Below are 22,268 nucleotides of genomic sequence, written 5' to 3'. Positions count from 1 at the left end.
GGGAGGCCCCCCCGCAATGCGGGGCCTGCGGGGGCCTGTGTTACGCCCATGCTAAGACCTAAGACTATAGTGTTAGGTCTCAGTTCGTGTACGTGTGCCAGGGCTGGTGATCCCTCATCATTAGGGAAAAATAGTGTGATTTAACAAAATATAGTTTCCATCTACACTCTATATGGGCACCAGGAATATACTAAGAACCTTGCTGAAAAGAATATAGGTGTAGGATAGTCGATGGAAATTTGTTAACAGTGCAAAATTCACCCCAATTAAAAATGCTCCCAAGTTTCTCTCCCAACAGTAGGGAAAGTATGAAGCGTATGTAAACAATTAAAAATTACAATTTTGGAATAAAAGGAAGATTCAAGTCTACTCACTGCACTGCACGTGGATATTCAACACGGCATGCGGAGGGGGTTACTCTTCACGTTGCCTGTAAACTCTCTCGTTGTTTAAATATATGTATTTTGTAAAGTGCCATAATTCACTTAGACAGTGGCCCCAAACATTAACAGCAAAATAACAATCAAAATAAATATAGAGCAAAATTGAAATCTATATTTTAAACTGTCCAGCCGGACACTTTACACTTGATGATTTTTGCTATTATATTGAATAGATCACGCAAAGTGTATTTTACCATCGTCTGTTTAATTCTAAAAGCACTTACAGACTGCCCTGTTTCTTTTGTTTGCCTTACTTGTATGTCATATGTGATAGTAGGACACAGGCTGTGTCCCGCTTGGATATTGTTATCTCATCTCCTCTGTAACATACAAATATTTATACTATTAAAGTGTGTCCGGCTGGACAGTTTAAAATATAGATTTCAATTTTGCTCTTTATTTATTTTGATTGTTATTTTGCTGTTAATGTTTGGGGCCACTGTCTTTTGAAACATCATATTCCCAAAGGTTCCAGACCTATTGCTACTTTTGGGTTCCCTTGTTCCTTGTAATAATAATTCACTTAGAGGCATCTTATGGGCAGTATACATTATTTACAGCTGATGTGTATTATGTATTTCTGAGAGGCTACAGCTGGGATTTAAAGCTATCCTGCATTTAAAGCTTCAACAAAGTGTCTCTTGACTTACTGCTAGAGGAAGACAGTTCAATTAAATTACTGTTGCAAGCAGAAAGCACCAGCAATATCAGACATGTTAGTGTTATGATTTTATGAAAAAATGGCCTGGTTATTAAGGAGACTAGTGCCATTTCAGTGCCATTTAAGATTTTCTGCCCAGATGTGTCTATGTTTGTGCAAAAGCCTCCTGTTGGACCTGGCCCTTTCAGTAGGGTCACAATCGTTTTTTGCCATCCTCAGCCATCTTTTGCTGAACATCTTGTGGTTGGCTATTAGGACTCTGGTCACTTTTCCCCTGCTAACCAGTAGCAAAGTGCTTGATCTCGCTCTTTAAAACATGGTAAAATTGGACTACACCTAATTGGCCCATGTAATTAATTTGTAACTCCCTTGTAGATGGCCCCACATGTACCTCAAGCATGTAAATTGAATGCTACTAATGGGCTGCAGCACTCATTGTGCCATCCACTAAAGTATGCTTTTAAAACATGGCTCATGCCTGCAACTACTGCCTGCAATTCCAAACTGCCTTTTTAACCTGGCAAAATAAACTTTTTGCCAGGCCTAAACCTTCCTTTTTAATATTTATAAACCACCCCAAAGGTAGATCCTAAAGGTGCCTCGGGCAGGGTGCATAGTATTTAAAAAGTAGGACACGTGTGTTTCGATTTTACATATCCTGGCAGTGAAACATACTAAAGTAGTTCTTCACAGTTGTAAGTCCTATCTCTTCAATAGACTAACACTGGGTTGCCTTAATTCTGTTAATAAGAGCCAAATTCAGATTGGGAGCAGATAGAGAAATTATGTTTACACTCAAATTAACTGTAATGTAAAATATTATTCAATGGTAAAGTCGCAATTTTACATTATAATTTTAAAAATGACACTTTTCGAATGTTTCCATTTTACTGCCCAAGGGATCTGAGGTGGGTTCCTTATTCTGCAGCTGCCAGGGCCTGTTAATTGTTCCTCCTTCAAGAATATGTATTGGGCCCAGACTGTGAACAATGGGAACTGGCAGAGGGCAGGGCAGGCTGGGGAGATGCTGTACCCTGTCCTGATTAGTTTTCAAAGGGCTTGCCTATAGCACTCACAAAGGAATCTGACACTAGACCGTTGATCCCCCAGACAGTTTGGAGCCAAGCCCACGGGAAAGAAAGAAGTGACCAGAACCAGTTTTGAGGCTAGGTCTGATAATTTCTCCACATAAGGGCTGTCAATGGGTGTTAGAATTAGGGTGCTGGTTGGCTAGGGTATGCACCTAAGCCAGGGAGAGCCCACCACTATAGTCTGGGCAAGGTAGTTAGACTCCAAAGATAACCTGTGCTCACCCTCTGGTAGCTTGGCGCAGAGCAGTTACGCTTGTCATCAGAGGCAATGTGTTTGCGCAACACACTCCACATAAATACAATGAACACCACAACAAGACTCCACACAAGAATATATCAAAATAAATATAGCATATTGTACATAAAACAAGACCAAGACACCATGAATCATAAATACTGTGCATATTATGAAAATACTGAGATAGTGTTTATGATCAATGACAATGCAAGAATAAAAATGACATACATCATAACATCAGTGCCTGTAATGCCAGTTTGGTTAGAGAAAGAAAACAAATAAATCACCATATATCACCATAAAACCATAAATATTTTGCAGGTAATGCAATCTTGTTTAAAGGCAACCACATGAAATGCCCATATAACCACAGAATTTAAGGCCTAACGTCTCTGCGCTCATACCAGAAGGATTATGGTAGATTTGGGAGCTCCATCAAAAACAAGAGTATTTATAATCCAGGTGTAGGCCGCAGAACACCTGCCTGCCTAATTGTTGTGATATGGTAATTCAGGTTCATCCTGAGTGACATCCGGCAGCCTCCATCGAGGCTTCCCCCCTTAATGCCACCAAAGAGAAAAGATGACTCTAAAGAACTAATACCCAAAGACAAAACCCAACGGGGTTGGGGATATGGGGTGCACCCACCATAGAATAAGTGGGGAGACCTCGCTGGGTCCCCCCGCGTGCTGAGCATTCTATTTGCAGCTGTCACTCAGCAACCATGATTTGCTGGAAGGGATGGGGGATGTTGAGGGTCATCCATGGGGCTAACGGTGATGTGGTGCACAGAGAGCGGGTGTCTCGACAGAGCACTCCCACTTCAAATTACAAGATCATGTTTCTTACAAGTTGAATGTTGCATCTATATCTACTCTGGTCAATCACCCAGTATATTTGGATCTGCCTAAGGACAGTCTGTATAGATTGTATCTGCTCAAACTTTGGCTGCCAGGGTGTCACCAGGGACGTAGTTTGGTCAGTAAGATTTCCCAGCAATCACGCTAGTCTATAATGTTAAAATACATTATACAATAAGCAGGGTGTATGAGAGGGGCTTAAGTTGCAGTTGAAAGACAAATGTGGATTGGTAGGCGGACTAAGTGAGAAAAAATACAATATTTTGCACAATAATTACATTTTTAAAGATTTTTAAAACAGAGGGAAAAAGTGTGTGCGCTTTTTTTCTGTTTGTATGTAAACATTTCTGGTGAAATCCGACAGAAACCTCACAGTGCACGACTAAAAGCCCCTGCACCCAACTATTAACCAGAAAATACATTTATTCGAGGGTGTAACACCCCAAATACCCCCTTGAAGCTACGCTCCTGGGGTTCACTGAGCCTGCTTGTATTTTGCAAGTAATATACTCAGTGTACTGCCTGCCAGTCAAACAGTGAAATGTGTTTAATTCTACCAGATCATACAGATGTCGATCTGTAAACGAAGACACATGCTCTTTCAGAAAGTTTTAAACGGATCTGTCCTACTCATCTCCTAAAATGATCTGGAAAGGTTTTGGCTCCATGCCCCTAAATTGAGCCTACGACTAGCGGAAGGGCCAAGCAGTGGACGCATGATGCTTTGATCACTGTTCCGGCTCGGCCCTCTTCCTAACAAAGAGTGAATGTATTAATGTTGCACTATTATGCAATTTCTCCCATTAATCATGTTGGCATGATTATGTGGGTCTGCTATTGTTATCAGGTTCCCACTCGCTCCCATCCCCCGTGCTTACGTCAAATATAGGAGAAGCATTGACAACTAGGGGCCTTAAAGGTCCGGTCCATGTTGAGAGTTACATTTCCACCCCTACCCATAGGAAGAGTTAGGAGTCTAACTCAGAACACCACCATTCCTGTAATATCTGAGCAGTCTAGCAGGGGGTCTGAAATATGGGGGAACAGAAAGTTACATCCCTTACGTAACCTGTGACTCCGCATACAACAGATCTGTGCTCAGCCAGGACTACAGGAGGGAAAGAGAAAGGTGTCAGGTACACATTCCTGCACATTTCTCTGTGCATTAGGAGTGTAATGAAATGTAAGTTTGTGACTCTAGGACATTTAATCCATTATACATATACTCAATGCCCTGTTTTTAAAAAAAAATCAATTTGTGCAAATAGAGGAAAGGACGGACAGATTGATAGACACTGAGCTAGATAGATAGACAGACAGACAGACAGACAGCCAGCCAGAGAGACAGATAGATAGATAGATAGATAGATAGATAGATAGATAGATAGATAGATAGATAGATAGATAGATAGATAGATAGATAGATAGATAGATAGATAGATAGATAGATAGATAGATAGATAGATAGATAGATAGATAATCCATTTTGTAGGTATTCATGATGATGTTTAAGAGGGTGTTATCTATGATGAGTTCAACCTACTAATTCATATCTGTTTTCTGTTTTTAATAGATTGATAAGGAACAGTTTGACAGAATTCTTGATTTAATTGAAAGTGGGAAAAAAGAAGGAGCAAAACTGCATTGTGGAGGCCGTGCCTGGGGAAACAAAGGTTTCTTCATTGAGCCTACTGTGTTCTCTGATGTGAAAGATGACATGCGCATTGCCAAAGAAGAGGTAAACAAACGTATCAAGTTTTTATAGACATTTCGTTATCTTGCATCTTTTTGCTTTTCTATTATATCTATTGAAATAGCTTCACATTTTTTTGAACAACAAACATCACGAGGTAAGCCCACCCTGAGAAGGTTTAAGGGGAGCATTGACTCATTAATGTTTGTTAATAGGACTGGACTGAGCTTACAGCTAGAAGCACCCTTGCACAATGTTTCAACACCTGTTCCATATTGAACGTGGAAGTCAGCCTGTCCCTGCCATCTTCAGTAGGATTTGCAGTGGGACTACACCAAACAAAATATTGCAACAAATGGACCCACCATACAGTAGAAAGTAAGATGTTTCAGAGAGTACAAGCTATAACTCTAGTAGTTTAAGAGGCAGGCCTGGATGAGAATCCTTACATATTGTAGTACTTCCAGGAATGTCAAGAGACTCCCTGCATCTCATGGGTGAGGTACGCTCCCAACATGTTAATGAGGCGTCAGTCTAGGGCCAGCTAACTCATCAGGTTGCAGACAAATATCTCAGTAGATTCAATATTACAGGGCTCCTCCTCACCTAATCAGGTTCAATTTCTACAAGACAAACTAAGAGTAGTAGATCTGGGAGCAATGGGACTAGCCAGGAATAGTAAAAGCAGGAACAAGCAAGAAACCAATCAAGATACTTCTGAGGTCCAGAGCAGCCATAAATAGCAGCATCCAGCATTGCTGGACAACTCTTTGTTTCCAAATGGCATTTTTAAAGAAATACATCTAGGTAATTCATGCTGCACTGGTTTTAACATGAAGTAATGGTTGCCATCATCTGGATTAGATAACTTTAATTGTTTTCCTCTCCACATGATATCTTAGCTTGGAAACATCATCGTGGATTGGGGCCACAATGTTAGCTTAAAATGTTCCACCACCAAGGCATGGAGCCTTCATCATTATATTGGGGCGAACGACACGAGGCTAATTTTCAATGAGTTCGACTTTTCCTGCAGCAACATCAGTCTTGGCATCTCACTCATTTCCTCCTTGCCTCCCGCCAGAGGACCCACAGCAGACAGCCACCCTGACACATACATGAATCATTGTGCCTCAGACAGGTACACAGGCCAGATAAGCATCCTTTCCATTCATCAAGCACACGTTTAAACAGTGCTGCAAACATATCTGCTCATCCAATCCAAACTACCTTATTCACATCACCACATATCACTCTTCACTATTAGCACACTTTTGAGACAATGCCCCTCTGGCTAAACCAAGGCATACTCTTTAGTATGTCATACTCTAACATGACAGATATAATCATCACATATGAATTCCATATAACATTCATATGCTCATTCACCTCCCACCCAAATACACACGTTAGATGCTCTCAGCCCAACAGGTGACTGCATACAGTGCATTAGCTCCATACTCAAGAGGGTTAATACATTAGCTGTCATCACATTCAGGGCAGACTTTAGCGCCGGTGGCGCCGGGTGCAACAATCTTTTTTGGCGCCCTCTTCCGATTCCCTCACCACCAAATGGCAAATGTGCCCCTCATCTCACTATATCCTCTCTCACATACATTTCATTTCTTTTAAAGCGCTGGCAAAGGCGGACTTTACTAATCCTCTCAACTATCCACATAAAATGCAGATCTGTTCTTTGCAGCAGGCATATTAACTCTATGCGCTACTTTACGGCAAGTCCAAACTGCCCATAGACAAAGCTCCGATCTCTGTCTCTAGCAGAAACAACAATCACAAGAGTTATCTTGACATTTTTATTGCTGCCTCAAATCTGGATGCCCAAAGAACTCTGCAGCAGGTACTTTGAAATCTTACCTACAGCGCCCTTCCAGAGGTCAATGCCCCCCACGCCCCTCCCTTCCCAGGTCAGAGCCCCGATCACATATTTTAACAAATATATGTAAATAATACTGTAGAAACGTTTACATTTTAGGGACCTGGTTTAAAGTTTGGTGGCTGAACCATTTATCCAAAGTTATACTGAGGAAACACCCTGCTACACAATTAGTGGCAGGTCTGTGGCATTAAACTTTCCACAAATTTTGGTATTTCTTCTTACACTGTAGCTTTTTCAAAAGCCCACACATCAGTGGCTGCTAGCACATCATGCCTGTGTGACTTTGTAGAATTGCCATCACCACACGTGGATACTTGAAATGTAGCCTACAACAGGGATTACCCACAAGAGTTTCTGACAAGCGGATAGTTCTTCTATTTGGCCAGAGTGCGTTTTGTGCAATTCTTCCAAAGGCCATGGAAAATGGGATTAGCCCACCATGGCTAAATTGGGCAGCTGTCCATCTGTCACTATGTTAGGCAGTGGAACGACAGAAAAAAATTGTCAGCGGCAATCCATTGAGAAGTCCATCTCCCCCACCTCAAAACAGGATGATGGACTACAGAAGTGGGAGGGTGGGACATTTGCGCCTGTTCAATGGAGTCCTGGTACCGCTTGCATTCAAGTCAGCCCATAACATAGATGTGCACTGTTACATAAGTCAAAATGAGCGAGCAGGGTCAAAGTAGATAGAATTAGTCAATCCTGCATGGAAGGACACGCTCTGCATGACAGAGGATATCTCTCTTTAGGATAACAAAGATCCGTGGGAAAAGCAAGATAACCACAGTACAAACCACCATTTTATGTAAAATCCTCTTGTGAGAGAAGATAGCCCCATGGGTAAATGCACATTTTTGTAGGACTCGTAGCACTGCATCTGAATGTTATCATTGCCCAGCCTCTGATGGTATTAACCTTAGATTCAGACCTCATAAAGATTGACTCTATTTTGATGTCATTTTCTGTGCTATTAGGCAAAAAGTAACGGTTTTGCCCTAAGCAAGCAGAAATGCTTTATCCCTGATAATGTTCTCATGGATCTGTTTATCTATCTGCCAGACTGTAATATTGTATTTAGAAGACATTTTATCCCTACATGAGTCACATATATTTTCCTTCTCATATTAGCCCTTTGCGTTCTTATCATTAAGAAAATGCATATTTAGGAATTTCATCACCTCAGGACTATAGCAATAAAGCATTTGAACACGGACCTTTAATTCATTAAATAGGATATAAGAAAATGAATATTTGACAGGTGCACGCTTTTTACTCTTCTATGAAAGATCAAACAGAGGAACTGAGCACAGTTCCATTACAAATTCTCTTCTACTTGATGGAAACGATCCAGTTGCTACTTCAACAAACGTTATGTTGTTTAGAACAACTAATTTATGGGACATTAGTCTAGATGACATCCGGTTTATCACCAGCCACAGGGAGTAGAAGTACGCCTAATATGCCTCTTTACAGAGTTTATACACTTGTCTTCTTTTCCCAACTGTTTTAAAGCAGGGGAGGCGATTTGCTTACATTAAAAATTCTTGACCCATTTCACACCCTTAAATGCTCGGGTCAAGATCAGAAAAATCTAACTCGTGACAAACAAGTCTCCAGAGCTCTGAAATTCATCCGAAAATCCCTCATGGATCTTCTATTTTCTCTAGAGGTGGTATTTAAAAACTGGGCCATTTATCTAAAATATTCTACAGATATGTTGTCAAAACTGCTAAACAGTGTGTTTGTAATAAGAAACATAAAGTCCGGGTACTCCTGAAATTGCGTTTTTCACAAATGGGAGAATAATTACATGGTTGTTATCAGCAGTCTATATCATTTACAATGGAACGGTTGTTTCTTTGTTATATTTGTTCAAGCCCTGTTTGTTGACAAACCATGAAATTAATGAGTCTTGATGTAAGCTTCTTTGGATCGCGTTACTATTTCGTAAGGAACCAAGGGCAAGATATAGGGCCGGATGTAGGTCGGTCGGTAACGGCCGAAAATCGGTATTTTCGGCCGTTACCGACCGAGATTCACAAAATGGTATGTAGGGCCACATATTTTACAGATTCGGTAAATTTACCGATCGGTAAATTTACCGAATCTGTAAAATACCGAATCGGTATGTTTACCGATTCGGTAACAATGAGATGTAGGTGGGACTCTTCTGAGTCCCACAAGCCTTACAGAATCGGTATTTTACCATGAAGTCCAACTTCATGGTAAAATACCGATTCCGGTGTGCATGCACATGTGTGCATGCACACCTGTGCCATATGACAGGCAGACCTGCCCTTAGGGCAGGTATGCCTGCCACATGGCCCCCGAATCTTTTTTGGGGGTGCTAGAGGGTGTCAAAGTGACACCCCCTGCACCCTTGTCAAAATCGGTATTTACCGATTCGGTAAATACCAACCGGTAATGCCCCATTCATTCCTATGGGCTTCAAAGCCCATAGGAATGAATGGGGCATTACCGGTCGGTATTTACCGAATCGGTAAATACAGATATTTACCGATTCGGTAAAAGGAACATCTGGATGTTCCTACATACCCACCCCTTAGATTTACCGATTTTTAATTACCGAATCGGTAGAAATCGGTAATTAAAAATCGGTAAAACTATTTTACCTACATCTGGGCCATAGGTCGCCAAATACCGGTAGGTAACGGCCGATTTCGGCCGTTACCGACCGGTATTTGGGATTTGACATGTAGGGGGCCTCATATTTATAGAATCGGTATATTTACTGATTCGGTAAATTTACAGAATCGGTAAAATACCGAATCAGTAAATTTACTGATTCTGTAAATCCATATGTAGGTGGCACTGTAATCAGTGCCACAGGCCCTTACCGAATCGTTATTTACCATGGAATACTATTCCATGGTAAATAACGAATTCCAGTGTACATGCACATCTGTGCATGTACACCTGTGCCATGTGGCACACAGACATGCCCTAAGGGCATGTATGTGTGTCACATGGCACACAAGCCAGAAACAGGGGGGAAACAGGGTGTCAAAGTGACACCCTGTCCCCCTTGTAAAATCGGTAAATTTACCGATTCTGTAATTACCGAATCGGTATTTGCTATGGAATCCTATGGGCTTAAAGGCCCTTAGGAATCAATGGCAAATACAGATTCGGTAATTACCGAATCGGTAATTACCGAATCCTACCGATTCGGTATTTTTACCGAATATTTGACCTACATAGCAATTACCGAATAGTGAATACCGAATCGGTAAAATTCGGTATTTGCCATTCGGTAATTTGCTATTACCTACATCTGGGCCCTATAATGCTGAAAAGTAGTACAAAATTTCACAAGTACCGCTGAACAAATCCTTATTTACTTACTCAATTGTTAGCCTTAAGCATGCCTGCATAAATATTATGGGGCATATTACCTAGAAATAGCGATATTTATCGCTAAGCAGGTTAGCGGGAATAATTTTATCACCGCGCTACAACGATTTTTATCGCTGAGATACCTTGCTATTATCAAGGTTTATCTAAGAAACGATAAAAATCATTCGAAATGCATGAATATCGATGGAAATACAGCGATATTCACACATTATCGTGACAATGCTCTTAGCCATGTTATCCACCTCCCATTGGATAACATGGCTAAGAACTGCTCTGGGCCTGTGTTAGCTTTTGGAGATATTCGCGCTTAGCGCGAATATTTCCAAAACTACGCCTTTGTAGGTAATAGGAGGTAGCGATGTTAGCGACTGTTTTCAGTCGCTAACATCTTGGCACGCCCACTTTGCATGCCATTAGCGATAAATATCGCTGACATGCAAAGCGGGCCCCAAGATGCTCGCTATCGCCTATTAGCTGTCGCTAACTGGTGTTAGCGACAGCTTGGTAATAGGGCGATCAAATTATCGCCGCTTTAGCGGGAAAAAGTCCAGCTAAATCGGCGATAAGGGCCCTTGGTAATATGCCCCTATGTTTCATATTTACCACGGCTCTGCATTGTAAAATCAACAAAATTCCTAGTCCTCTGCAGGAAAACAAGGGCCTTCAGGAAATGGATACGCATTCCTTTATTTAGACATGCAGAGCCTCGGTTACAATATTTTGACTCACGGCAGCGCCGCAAGACTTCCTGCTGCGCTGCCGTGCGTCAAAATAAAAGGCCAGTAATGCTCTCTACCTACAACTTACAGTGACTTCTTGTCCTTCTCCTCTGCGCCGGTGCACAAACAACAGCCATGCATTATGCAACGGTGCCTGCGCTGAGGGCACGATTCTTACACAAAAACAACCATTAAAGGAATATGGGCCGGGATGCCCGCCACCCCTCCCAACACCAATTCCCCATGGGAGGAAACAGACATGGGTTTGAACTTTTGGAAGGCGGGGGGGATTTACCCCCCGGCCGTATTTATTAAAATATGAAACAACATTTTTAACTTTAAATTAAAACGTTTCATGAATCATGTACAATTTTATCTTCCATTACATTTTGATGAAGACAAGTTCTTGGCTAACCTTAACAAATCTCTAATACAAAGGTTTCCTAGCCGAGTCTAGCATCCTGAAAATGAATAACATTCTAAAATAAAATTGTACAACCTAGCATTAAGGGCCAACGGCAAGGTCTTAACCGGTGTCCGATCCCTACTACCAAATTCCCGCCCTCACGGTGTGAGTGGCGCATGCGCAGAGGACTATACCCTCGCAGCGAACTGTAACTTCCCTTGTCGTAGGGGCCCCCTTTCACTCGACGCCATCTTAAGGTCGTCCGAGTTCTCGTGCGAGGTATCCGTAAGAAGGACAGCGTGGACTCCCCTCCTTCCCCACACTCTCTTCCGCCGGAGCGGATATCCGGCCCCCAGGAAATTCGTAGGAGGGGCATATAGCCGTCTCCCCCTGGGAGGGGCCTATGGCAGTCTCCCCCTGGGCGACCCATCCGTAGTGGGTGCCGCCCCCCCCCGTGGGAGGGGCCAATGGCCACCTTCCCCCGGGCGCTCCCATCCATACTGGGTGGCGCCCCCCCTAGGGACCTTGAAATCACTGCTCACCGATCATGACCTTACCGCCCGACCAAGATAAATACGACAGTTGTTTTACCTACTAAGGAAAGAAAATACGCCTATCTGGAACAGCTTGACAATTCACCAACTTTGACATTGCTACAAAGGGAAAAAATGTGCTAAAGCACAAGACAAATTTTATTATTTAATTCATTCCTCTACGTTTCTACAAAGGAGAAAAAGGCCTAAAAGCATCTATTCAATCAAAGGCATACATCCATGATGCAAAATTGACTGTATCTTTTTATTACATTCGAAAAATCACCAACAATGACTTTATTCCACAAACATTGCAAAAAGGGGCTGGTGGGTGGGTCAAAATTGCAGCTTGTTCCCTAGAGGGCTCACGAGCGACGAGTGGTGCAGCCTTCAGAGCACAGGAACAAGAGGAAGCTTTGTTGGATTCCCGCTCTATTTATCCATCTGCGGGAGGGCGGGGGCCCGCCTCAGGTACGCCCATCCATGCGCGGACTTCCGGGCGGGTGTTTAGGACAACCTCTTCTGGGCGGGAGGGGCGTGCTCCGGCTACGCCGCTTCGGGCATACCAGCCGAGACACGCCCCCCGCCCACAATGGTTCCCGGGGGATCGGGGCACCCATCCATACGTTCGGGGGGACCGAGTGGTCTTCCCTTTCCATATGGGCCGGGATGCCCGCCACCCCTCCCAACACCAATTCCCCATGTGAGGAGACAGACACAGGTTTGAACTTTTGGAAGGCCGGGGGGAGTTACCCCCCCGGCCGTATTTATTAAAATATGAAACAAAATTTAAAACTTTAAATTAAAACGTTTCATGAATCATGTGCAATTTTATCTTCCATTACATTTTGATGAAGACAAGTTCTTGGCTAACCTTAACAAATCTCTAATACAAAGGATTCCTAGCCGAGCCTAGCATCCTGAAAATGCATAACATTCTAAAATAAAATTGTACAACCTAGCATTAAGGGCCAACGGCAAGGTCTTAACCGGTGTCAGATCCCTACTACAAAATTCCTGCCCTCACGGTGTGAGTGGCGCATGCGCAGAGGACTTTACCCTCGCAGCCAACTGCAACTTCCCTTGTCGTAGGGGCCCCCTTTCACTCGACGCCATCTTAAGGTCGTCCGAGTTCTCGTGCGAGGTATCCGTAAGAAGGACAGCGTGGACTCCCCCCCTTCCCCACGCTCTCTTCCACCGGAGCGGATATCCGGCCCCCGGGAAATTCGTAGGAGGGGCATATAGCCGTCTCCCCCTGGGAGGGGCCTATGGCCATCTCCCCCTGGGTGACCCATCCGTAGTGGGTGCCGCCCCCCGTGGGAGGGGCCAATGGCCGCCTCCCCCCGGGCGCTCCCATCCATACTGGGTGGCGCCCCCCCTAGGGACCTTGAAATCACTGCTCACCGATCATGACCTTACCGCCCGACCAAGATAAATACGAAAGTTGTTTTACCTGCTAAGGAAAGAAAATACGCCTATCTGGAACAGCTTGACAATTCACCAACTTTGACATTGCTACAAAGGGAAAAAATGTCCTAAAGCACAAGACAAATGTTATTATTTAATTCATTCCTCTACGTTTCTACAAAGGAGAAAAAGGCCTAAAAGCATCTATTCAATCAAAGGCATACATCCATGATGCAAAATTGACTGTATCTTTTTATTACATTCGAAAAATCACCAACAATGACTTTATTCCACAAACATTGCAAAAAGGGGCTGGTGGGTGGGTCAAAATTGCAGCTTGTTCCCTAGAGGGCTCACGAGCGACGAGTGGTGCAGCCTCCAGAGCACTGGAACAAGAGGAAGCTTCATTGGATTCCCGCTCTATTTATCCATCTGCGGGAGGGCGGGGGCCCGCCTCAGGTACGCCCATCTGTGCGCGGACTTCCGGGCGGGTGTTTAGGACAACCTCTTCTGGGCGGGAGGGGCGTGCTCCGGCTACGCCGCTTTGGGCATACCAGCCGAGACACGCCTCCCGCCCACAATGGTTCCCGGGGGTTCGGGGCACCCATCCATACGTTCGGGGGGACCGAGTGGTCTTCCCTTTCCATATGGGCCGGGATGCCCGCCACCCCTCCCAACACCAATTCCCCATGGGAGGAGACAGACACAGGTTTGAACTTTTGGAAGGCGGGGGGGAGTTACCCCCCGGCCGTATTTATTAAAATATGAAACAAAATTTAAAACTTTAAATTAAAACGTTTCATGAATCATGTGCAATTTTATCTTCCATTACATTTTGATGAAGACAAGTTCTTGGCTAACCTTAACAAATCTCTAATACAAAGGTTTCCTAGCCGAGTCTAGCATCCTGAAAATGCATAACATTCTAAAATAAAATTGTACAACCTAGCATTAAGGGCCAACGGCAAGGTCTTAACCGGTGTCAGATCCCTACTACCAAATTCCTGCCCTCACGGTGTGAGTGATTCAGAAAAGGGGGTGGTGATGAACAGAGTGTCTGAATTAAGCAGACCACTCTTACCCAGTCCAAAGATCAGGGCTTGATCCATCACCGTTATTTATCTCACTGCACCATCCCAGCTCAGAACCTGGCTATATGCAAATCAGTCTGTCCCTGGCCCAGTGCATCATGGGAACAGGGAAATTTGCATACAGCCAGGTTCTGAAACTGGGATGGTGCAGTGAGCTAAAAAACGGTGTTGGATCTAGCCCTGATCTCTTGACTGGGTGAGAGCTTTCTGCTTAATTCAGAGACTCTGTCCCTCACCACCCCTTGTTGTAAATATTTTTGTCCACCCTAAGCGTGGAAGGGTATTCTCAGATGTGAGACCCTTGCTCATTGCACCATCAGGATTCAAGCAAACCGGGCCGAAGACGGCTGTAATGCCAGAAACCGGTCCCCGGGAGCTTGTTTCCTTCCCAGTGTAAGAATTGGCTTTTGTAGTTTGGTTTGCCCTGTTCCCATCATGCACTGGGACAGGAGCAGACTAATTTGCATACAGCCAGGTTCTGAAACTGGGATGGTGCAGTGAGCTAAAAAACTGTGTTGTATCTAGCCCTGATCTCTTGACTGGGTGAGAGCTTTCTGCTTAATTCAGTGACTCTGTCCCTCACCACCCCTTGTTGTAAATATTTTTGTCCACCCTAAGCGTGGAAGGGTATTCTCAGATGTGAGACCCTTGCTCATTGCACCATCAGGATTCAAGCATACCGGGCCGAAGACGGCTGTAATGCCAGAAACCGGTCCCCGGGAGCTTGTTTCCTTCCCAGTGTAAGAATTGGCTTTTGTAGTTTGGTTTGCCCTGTTCCCATCATGCACTGGGACAGGAGCAGACTAATTTGCATACAGCCAGGTTCTGAAACTGGGATGGTGCAGTGAGCTAAAAAACGGTGTTGGATCTAGCCCTGATCTCTTGACTGGGTGAGAGCTTTCTGCTTAATTCAGAGACTCTGTCCCTCACCACCCCTTGTTGTAAATATACTCACGGTGTGAGTGGCGCATGCGCAGAGGACTTTACCCTCGCAGCCAACTGTAACTTCCCTTGTTGTAGGGGCCCTCTTTCACTCGAAGCCATCTTAAGGTCATCCGAGTTCTCGTGCGAGGTATCCGTAAGAAGGACAGCGTGGACTCCCCCCCTTCCCCACACTCTCTTCCGCCGGAGCGGATATCCGGCCCCCGGGAAATCCGTAGGAGGGGCATGTAGCCGTCTCCCAGTGGGAGGGGCCTATGGCCGTCTCCCCCTGGGCGACCCATCCGTAGTGGGTGCCGCCCCCCGTGGGAGGGGCCAATGGCAGCCTCCCCCTGGGCGCTCCCATCCATACTGGGTGGCGCCCCATCTAGGAACCTTGAAATCACTGCTCACCGATCATGACCTTACTGCCACAGGCCGGATAGTTGACCGACTATCCGGCCCCCCCACACCTCCTAAAGGTCATGTCTCCTCAATGCCCTTAGCCATGCTACGAAGTCCCCTATGAGTAAGTCATTCCCAGCCCTGGACAGGTGCACCCCATCATTCAAATAATAGTGATCACCCCAAATACACCCATGAGGAATGCTTTGTAAATGAGTAGAGCGAAACAGTTTCTCAATCTTGTTGTTGACCCTCTTTACTGAGTGGTTCAACGCCGACACAGACAGACCCCCCGGCCAAACTCTTCTGGGAATCACGTGGGACCAGGCAATCGTACACCCCGGGAGCCTCTTGGCCAACCAACTGACTGCTGTCAATATGTGCTCTACCAACACCCGTCTTCCCAGCCTTACCAAGTCATTGCCTCCCAGATGCACTATGATTACAGATGGCGGTGACCTTTGCCGCCCTAAGAGTTCCTCCACAAAGCTCTGAAATTGGTCAACACAGAGGCCTCCTTTCCCATGGAAGGACACTCTGAACCCATATTCCTCAGATGCGTGGATCGCGTCACCTGCTTTGAATATGTCCCCGGCACGCCTCATGTATGAGTGGCCCACGACCCATACCACTTGATCCCCAGTCGGTGATCCTTTCTCACTGGTCCTCTGGTGATGGGCCGGTCCCAATTTTCGCCCCGCGTTACAGGCTTGCGAAACTGTAATCCAAACAAAAGACAACAAGCGTGAGTGCATTTCATCAGCCTTTTACAACATGTGCAGTCGCACATACCTCTTGAAACAGTTTGAGGACCAACGGCCTAACTGTTTCACTTCCTCTGTACCCAGACCCCGAGCCGTAGCCTCAGTAGCGGCCCCTATTCTGAATGAGTGGGTCCCAAAATCACACGGGTTCAAGCCCGCCGCAGCAATTGTAATTGCCAGCACCCCCCGAAACTGAAATCTTGTCAACGGGGTGCCGTCCTTGTGTCTAAGCAGGGTACCCCCCCATGTTGTCAACCTCTGTGCCATGTAGTCCTCCAAATACCTTACTGGACAACTGGGGCTCCCTCGGGCGCGCTGCAGCACCACACTACTCCCCAAAGCCTCCTGGTCTGTCTTTGACCTAGCTATCGAAATCAGCAGAGAATCGCCCCTTAATTGAGCGTGATCCCTGCATAGACCTCCCTCCACATCCTTCTTATTCCTTGCTACGAGTTCACTTACCCGCATGGCCCCATGGAATGCCAATGCGAAAGCCGCTCTGAACAGAATTACCTCGCTGGGCGAGGAGCATGTCTCATCCAGTTTCGCTAGTAGCAAGGACAATCTGTCTAACCCAATCGGGTGCCTTTTATCTTGTCTGCGATCCTCCAGGCGCTGCCAGCCGTGGAGCGCCTTCCTGACTAAGAAGGAACCCGTCGGGTCCCGTATCCCGTGGAGCTGTGCCATGAATGATATGGCAGCCCTATACCTGTTGGCGGTTGCCGCCGATCGGCCTTCCTTATGAAGTGCCACCAGAAACCGGAGGAAGGACTCTTCCCGCCCCCAGCTATGACCCCCTACCGGCCCTAAAAAGGCGCAGTATGAACGAAACGCTCCTTCATAAGCCTTTCTCATCCTGGGCGCTAAACTGGCTGCCACGAGGTCTTGTAGTCCGGGGCACCGATCTGCCATAGTGCTTCGGGGAAAGGTGCCGCCACTAGTTCCGCTGTGCGTAGATAACCCCTGAAAGCCTGCATGTGTGAACGAGAGAGTGCATCAGCTGCATTATTCAGTACACCCGGCACATGCCTTGCCCTGAATTGTACATTCAATCTCATGCATCGCAATACGATTTCTTTCAACAGTCTCAGATCCACTTGCAGCATGCAGCCTGGTGATTAATGCACTCGACCACTGTCATGTTGTCTGACCAAAACACCACTGAGCGGTCCCTAAAGTCTTCCGGCCATGCCATCAGAGCCACCCAAATAGGGAATAGCTCCAAGAATCCAATGTTACCTGTTAGGCCACTTGAGTGCCACCACGCCGGCCATGTTTGTGCCGACCATCGGTTTCCAAAGATCGCGCCAAATCCCACGCTCCCCGCCGAGTCGGTCCACAATCCCAGTTCGTCCGACGAGGCTGGGGGTTTGTTCCACACCACTCGACCGTTGAAATCCGCCAGGAATGCCAACCAAATGCGCATGTCCTGGCGAACCTCTGCCGACAGTCTAGTGCGGTGGTGTCCTTCCTTAAGGCCCACCATAGCTTGTGCTATGGAACGTGAGAAAGGGCGAGCCATCGGCACTACTCTTAAGTCAAAATTAAGCTGACCCACTGTTTGTTGCAACTGATGTAGGGTCACCTTATCTTTACGGAGACATTGTACCAAGGAAGCCCTGAACTTGGCCACCTTCTCAATTGGCAGACGGAAACACCCCTCCACTGAGTCCAGCTCAATCCCCAGAAACTCCAGTGAGGTAGATGGCCCCACCGTCTTACCTGGCGCCAATGGGACCCCAAACCCCCGCATGAGTGTGCAGAAGTCCTGCAGCGCTTGTGCACAGTCCCGAGTGCTAGCCGGACCTAGGAAAAGGAAATCATCCAAATAGTGCATCACCTGTCTATGCCCTGTGGCCTCGGTGAACGCCCATTCCAAAAAGGAGCTATACATTTCAAAATAGGCACATGAAATTGAACAACCCATGGGCATACATTTATCCATGTAATATTTCCCTTGAAACGTGAATCCCAGCAGGCGCTGGTCCTGAGGGTGTACCGGGAGTAACCTGAATGCCGATTCAATGTCAGATTTTGCTAACAATGCACCGGGGCCCAGGCGATTCAACAGAACGACTGCGTCATCGAACGATGCATATCTCACCGAGCATACCTCGGGGTCAATAGCCTCATTTACCGAGGCCCCCTTAGGGGCCGATAGATTGTGGATGAGTCTATACTCCCCCGGGTCTTTCTTCGGAACCACTCCTAAAGGAGAACACACAAATTCCGCAACTGGCGGGCAGACAAATGGCCCTGCTACCCGCCCCAAGCTGACTTCTTTCGCTATCTTTGTGGCGGCCACCGCCGGGTTGTGCTGAATAGACAGTTGGTTTTTACAAAAGGGGCTCCCCCGAAAATTTCCCGCCGGGATCTTGAAGCCATACAGAAAGCCATTCCTCAAAGTCCCGGCGGACACATGATCTGGGTATCGGTTCAGCCAGGGGGTCAAAGCCAAGATATCAATGGGCAAAGATGTTTGCTTCCAAGGCACCACATCAATCCTTCTTGGATCCCCCCTTTCCTCCCGCACCATTGGTCTTGGATCGGCAACTGGCTTCCGGGTGTGAGGAATTCCCACAGCCCGAACAAGCATGCGGGAACCTACACCTTCCTTGAGGCCTGGTACAGGTTCCGTTGTTGAATCCCCAACAAACCCCCCGCTTGCCTCCATTCCCGCCGGACCTGGGATGCGGATCCCCTCCGGCGTTCGCCCGAAAGGGCTGTGCCGGCTTCTGATGGAATGTCCCAGAGGAGCTCGAGCTTGGTACCGACGTACCCGCCGGTCCCGGCAAGAGCTGAGCATGCCATGACACTGTGTCCAGACAATCCCATGTCAAGGCCTCGTTAAACTCCTTCGCTTTTCTAAAGGTAACATTGTAACCCTTCCATTCATTTCCCCCGTACATTGCATGGAAATTCATGATCCTGTTCTGATAACATGCTAAGTCAGTCAACACTTCCGGTTTACGTTCACCAATAATTGCCGTAAAAATAGAAAAGGCCCTGACCCAGTTCACCATGGTCTCATCGACTCTGAATTCCGCCATCTTGGCCCGCCATACGCTGGGGTGACACAAATCTTTCTGGGTCTTTGCATATTCCAACTCACGATGGTCAGTCAAAAGTGAAAACATGTTAATGTACTTATCTTCCCATACCATCTCTTTCGTAGCCATGGGAATGTGCTGCGATAAACTTTCCCGCCTTGAAGGTACTGGACCCTCCCCCACCAATGGCAATGCTCTCTTACCGGCTTCAGCTGTCTTCCCAGCCGTGTCCGTTGTCTTCGCCCGACCGTCCGTCGTGACCCCCGTCGCTACCTGCGGGGGAATAGAAGGTACATTCGCCGTCCCCGCATCCCTTGACTGCCGCAACTGTTCAATAATTAATCTGGCTTCCTCAGCCGGGTCTCCCACAGCCACTGATCCCCCTGCTCCTTTCTTTAGCCACGGCAATACTGCCGCTAACAGAAGTGCCAGTTCAGGGGGCATTTGGTCATCCCCAATTGGCGTGATCACTACGGGGATTGGTAAACCCCCATCCGGTCCTGGGACCGGGCTATCTACCGGCGCGACTGAGTTGTCTGCGCCCGGGCTCGATGGAGTTACTTCTGGGACTGGGACCTCACTGGAACCTGCCCTCCCCTTATTCCTCTTACCCTTACCCCCTGGGGCGACATTCGGCAAGGCCGGTCCTATGACTCTTTTAGGCCGCCCGAGGGGGCATTCTGGGCTGCCATCTGTTTCTTGATGGCCGCTAAGCCACGACCGAGCTCATCCACTTTACCCAGCTTTCGGTCCATCACCGCTACTCGGTTCACCAAGGTGCATAGCATCCTCTCCATCTCGGAGCTCTTTCCCGCTTTCTTGCCAGACATGACTTTGGTTACTCCGTCCGACTTGATCCGCAAGGGTGACTCGATCTTCCACACGCCTGGCACTGAAAGAGAAATAACAAAGATTACAAGTTCTCAAAATTGCAGCTTGTTCCCTAGAGGGCTCACGAGCGACGAGTGGTGCAGCCTTCAGAGCACTGGAACAAGAAGAAGCTTCGTTGGATTCCCGCTCTATTTATCCATCTGCGGGAGGGCGGGGGCCCGCCTCAGGTACGCCCATCCGTGCGCGGACTTCCGGGCGGGTGTTTAGGACAACCTCTTCTGGGCGGGAGGGGCGTGCTCCGGCTACGCCTCTTCGGGCATACCAGCCGAGACACGCCCCCCGCCCACAATGGTTCCCGGGGGATCGGGGCACCCATCCATACGTTCGGGGGGACCGAGTGGTCTTCCCTTTCCATTTTCCTCTTTCAATGCGTGCTGCAGAATTCAGCATGCATAGAAAGAGGAATAACAGGATTGCACCTCCTTATACCAACCCTGGGGATGCATAGGATTTTGATGCATTCCCAGGTTTACAAAATGTTATAAACCTGGGAATGTGTCAAGTTCCATACTAACACCCACGGAATGCCCCTTTTAGGTAGAGTTGTGCAAGAAAGGGAAACATATTTCACGAAAAGTCATGCAGGGTGACTTTACATGGCCTTGTAACTATGGGTAAGCCCATTGTGCTGCCGATGTGTTAATAAAAGTGTTGCACCGGCGGCGCAATGGATTTGTAAATGCGCCCGCAGTTCTTAACCTTTTGACTTCTGTGGACCCACACTGAACCACTACTAGAAGACACAGACCCCGCCTAAACAATTTCTACGATTTGAACCTCACACCATTACAGAAACAAGTATACACCAAACAAATTCACAAATTATGAAATGTTTTATTTAATTCACAAGTAAAAAATATGTAAAAATCGGAATTTAATTTGCATGCAGAGGTTGGAATTTTTCAAAATTAGTTTTTGTTCTAAAAGAAATTGCAGTGTGCTAAACTGCAGTATATCATGTTTTCTTTTTTGATCCAAATACCAGCTCTTTTTGTCAGCACGTACCTGTGCTTCCATTGAAGCCACCAATTATCCATACCAGATCTTTTTGCTGTACTTGCACTGCACTCACACACCTACATGAGGATGCCAACTTACTCTTGAGTCTCCAATTTCAAATTCCGTCACATTTACAGCGTATTTTAAAATATAAAGTTTTCAAATTTGCTTTTATATATGCATACTTTATTAGTCTGCCAATATTTATTTTCTAAACAATGGCAGACCCCCAGAGCAGTGTTGCGGACTCCTCGGAATACGTGGAACCCGGATTAAGAACCACTGGCTTAGATGGCATTAGAATGATAAGGCAATGCAAAGAAGCAGTAATACTTTCCTGGCATCCGGACAGTGAAGACATTTCTATTCCTGTAGCATTCTATATTTTACCAATGTGGGACCTTGTGAGACTGAAACAGTAGTGCTAAAACAGATTTGCGGCACAAACTGCCCTGGAAGCTAGATGTAAATAATCTTCCTCTATACGTCCATATTCTCCAGCTAAAAGGGACACAACCATGAGTATTTTTATACTTCCCTATATGGGACATTACAGTTTTTAATAAGTGTGGTAACTTGCATTGTAATTGCTTTTAGCTGACAACAATAAATATTTAAGTTTATTTAACAAAACTAAGGGGCATATTTACAAGGGGACTGTGCCACTGGAGGGTCACTTTTACCGACGTTCAGGTGGCGCAATGCCCTGCACGACATTACAAAGTGGCATTAACGCCGCTTTGTAAATATATCACCCTTTTATGCAGGTATCTGTGTCAAAGGGGTGTGCAATTGGTGTTGCTGTGGGTGTTCCACCGCAA

At 46.2% G+C, this 22,268-nt stretch overlaps 1 protein-coding gene across 1 annotated transcript in view; it reads left to right on the top strand.

Moving 5' to 3' along the window:
* The window catches only part of ALDH1A1 (aldehyde dehydrogenase 1 family member A1), a 271,085-nt gene that overhangs the window by 155,147 nt on the left and 93,670 nt on the right, over positions 1-22,268 (top strand). Inside the window, exon 10 of the mRNA XM_086961266.1 lies at positions 4,867-5,031. Coding sequence (XP_086817392.1) covers positions 4,867-5,031 — 165 coding nt within the window. The remainder of the gene's footprint in view (positions 1-4,866; positions 5,032-22,268) is intronic.

The sequence above is a fragment of the Lissotriton vulgaris genome, chromosome 3_1 (genome assembly GCF_964263255.1).
Source record: "Lissotriton vulgaris chromosome 3_1, aLisVul1.2, whole genome shotgun sequence".
NCBI classification, from domain to species: Eukaryota; Metazoa; Chordata; class Amphibia; order Caudata; family Salamandridae; genus Lissotriton; species Lissotriton vulgaris.
Note: the sequence above shows the minus strand (reverse complement) of the source record. Positions and strands in the feature narration are given on the sequence as shown.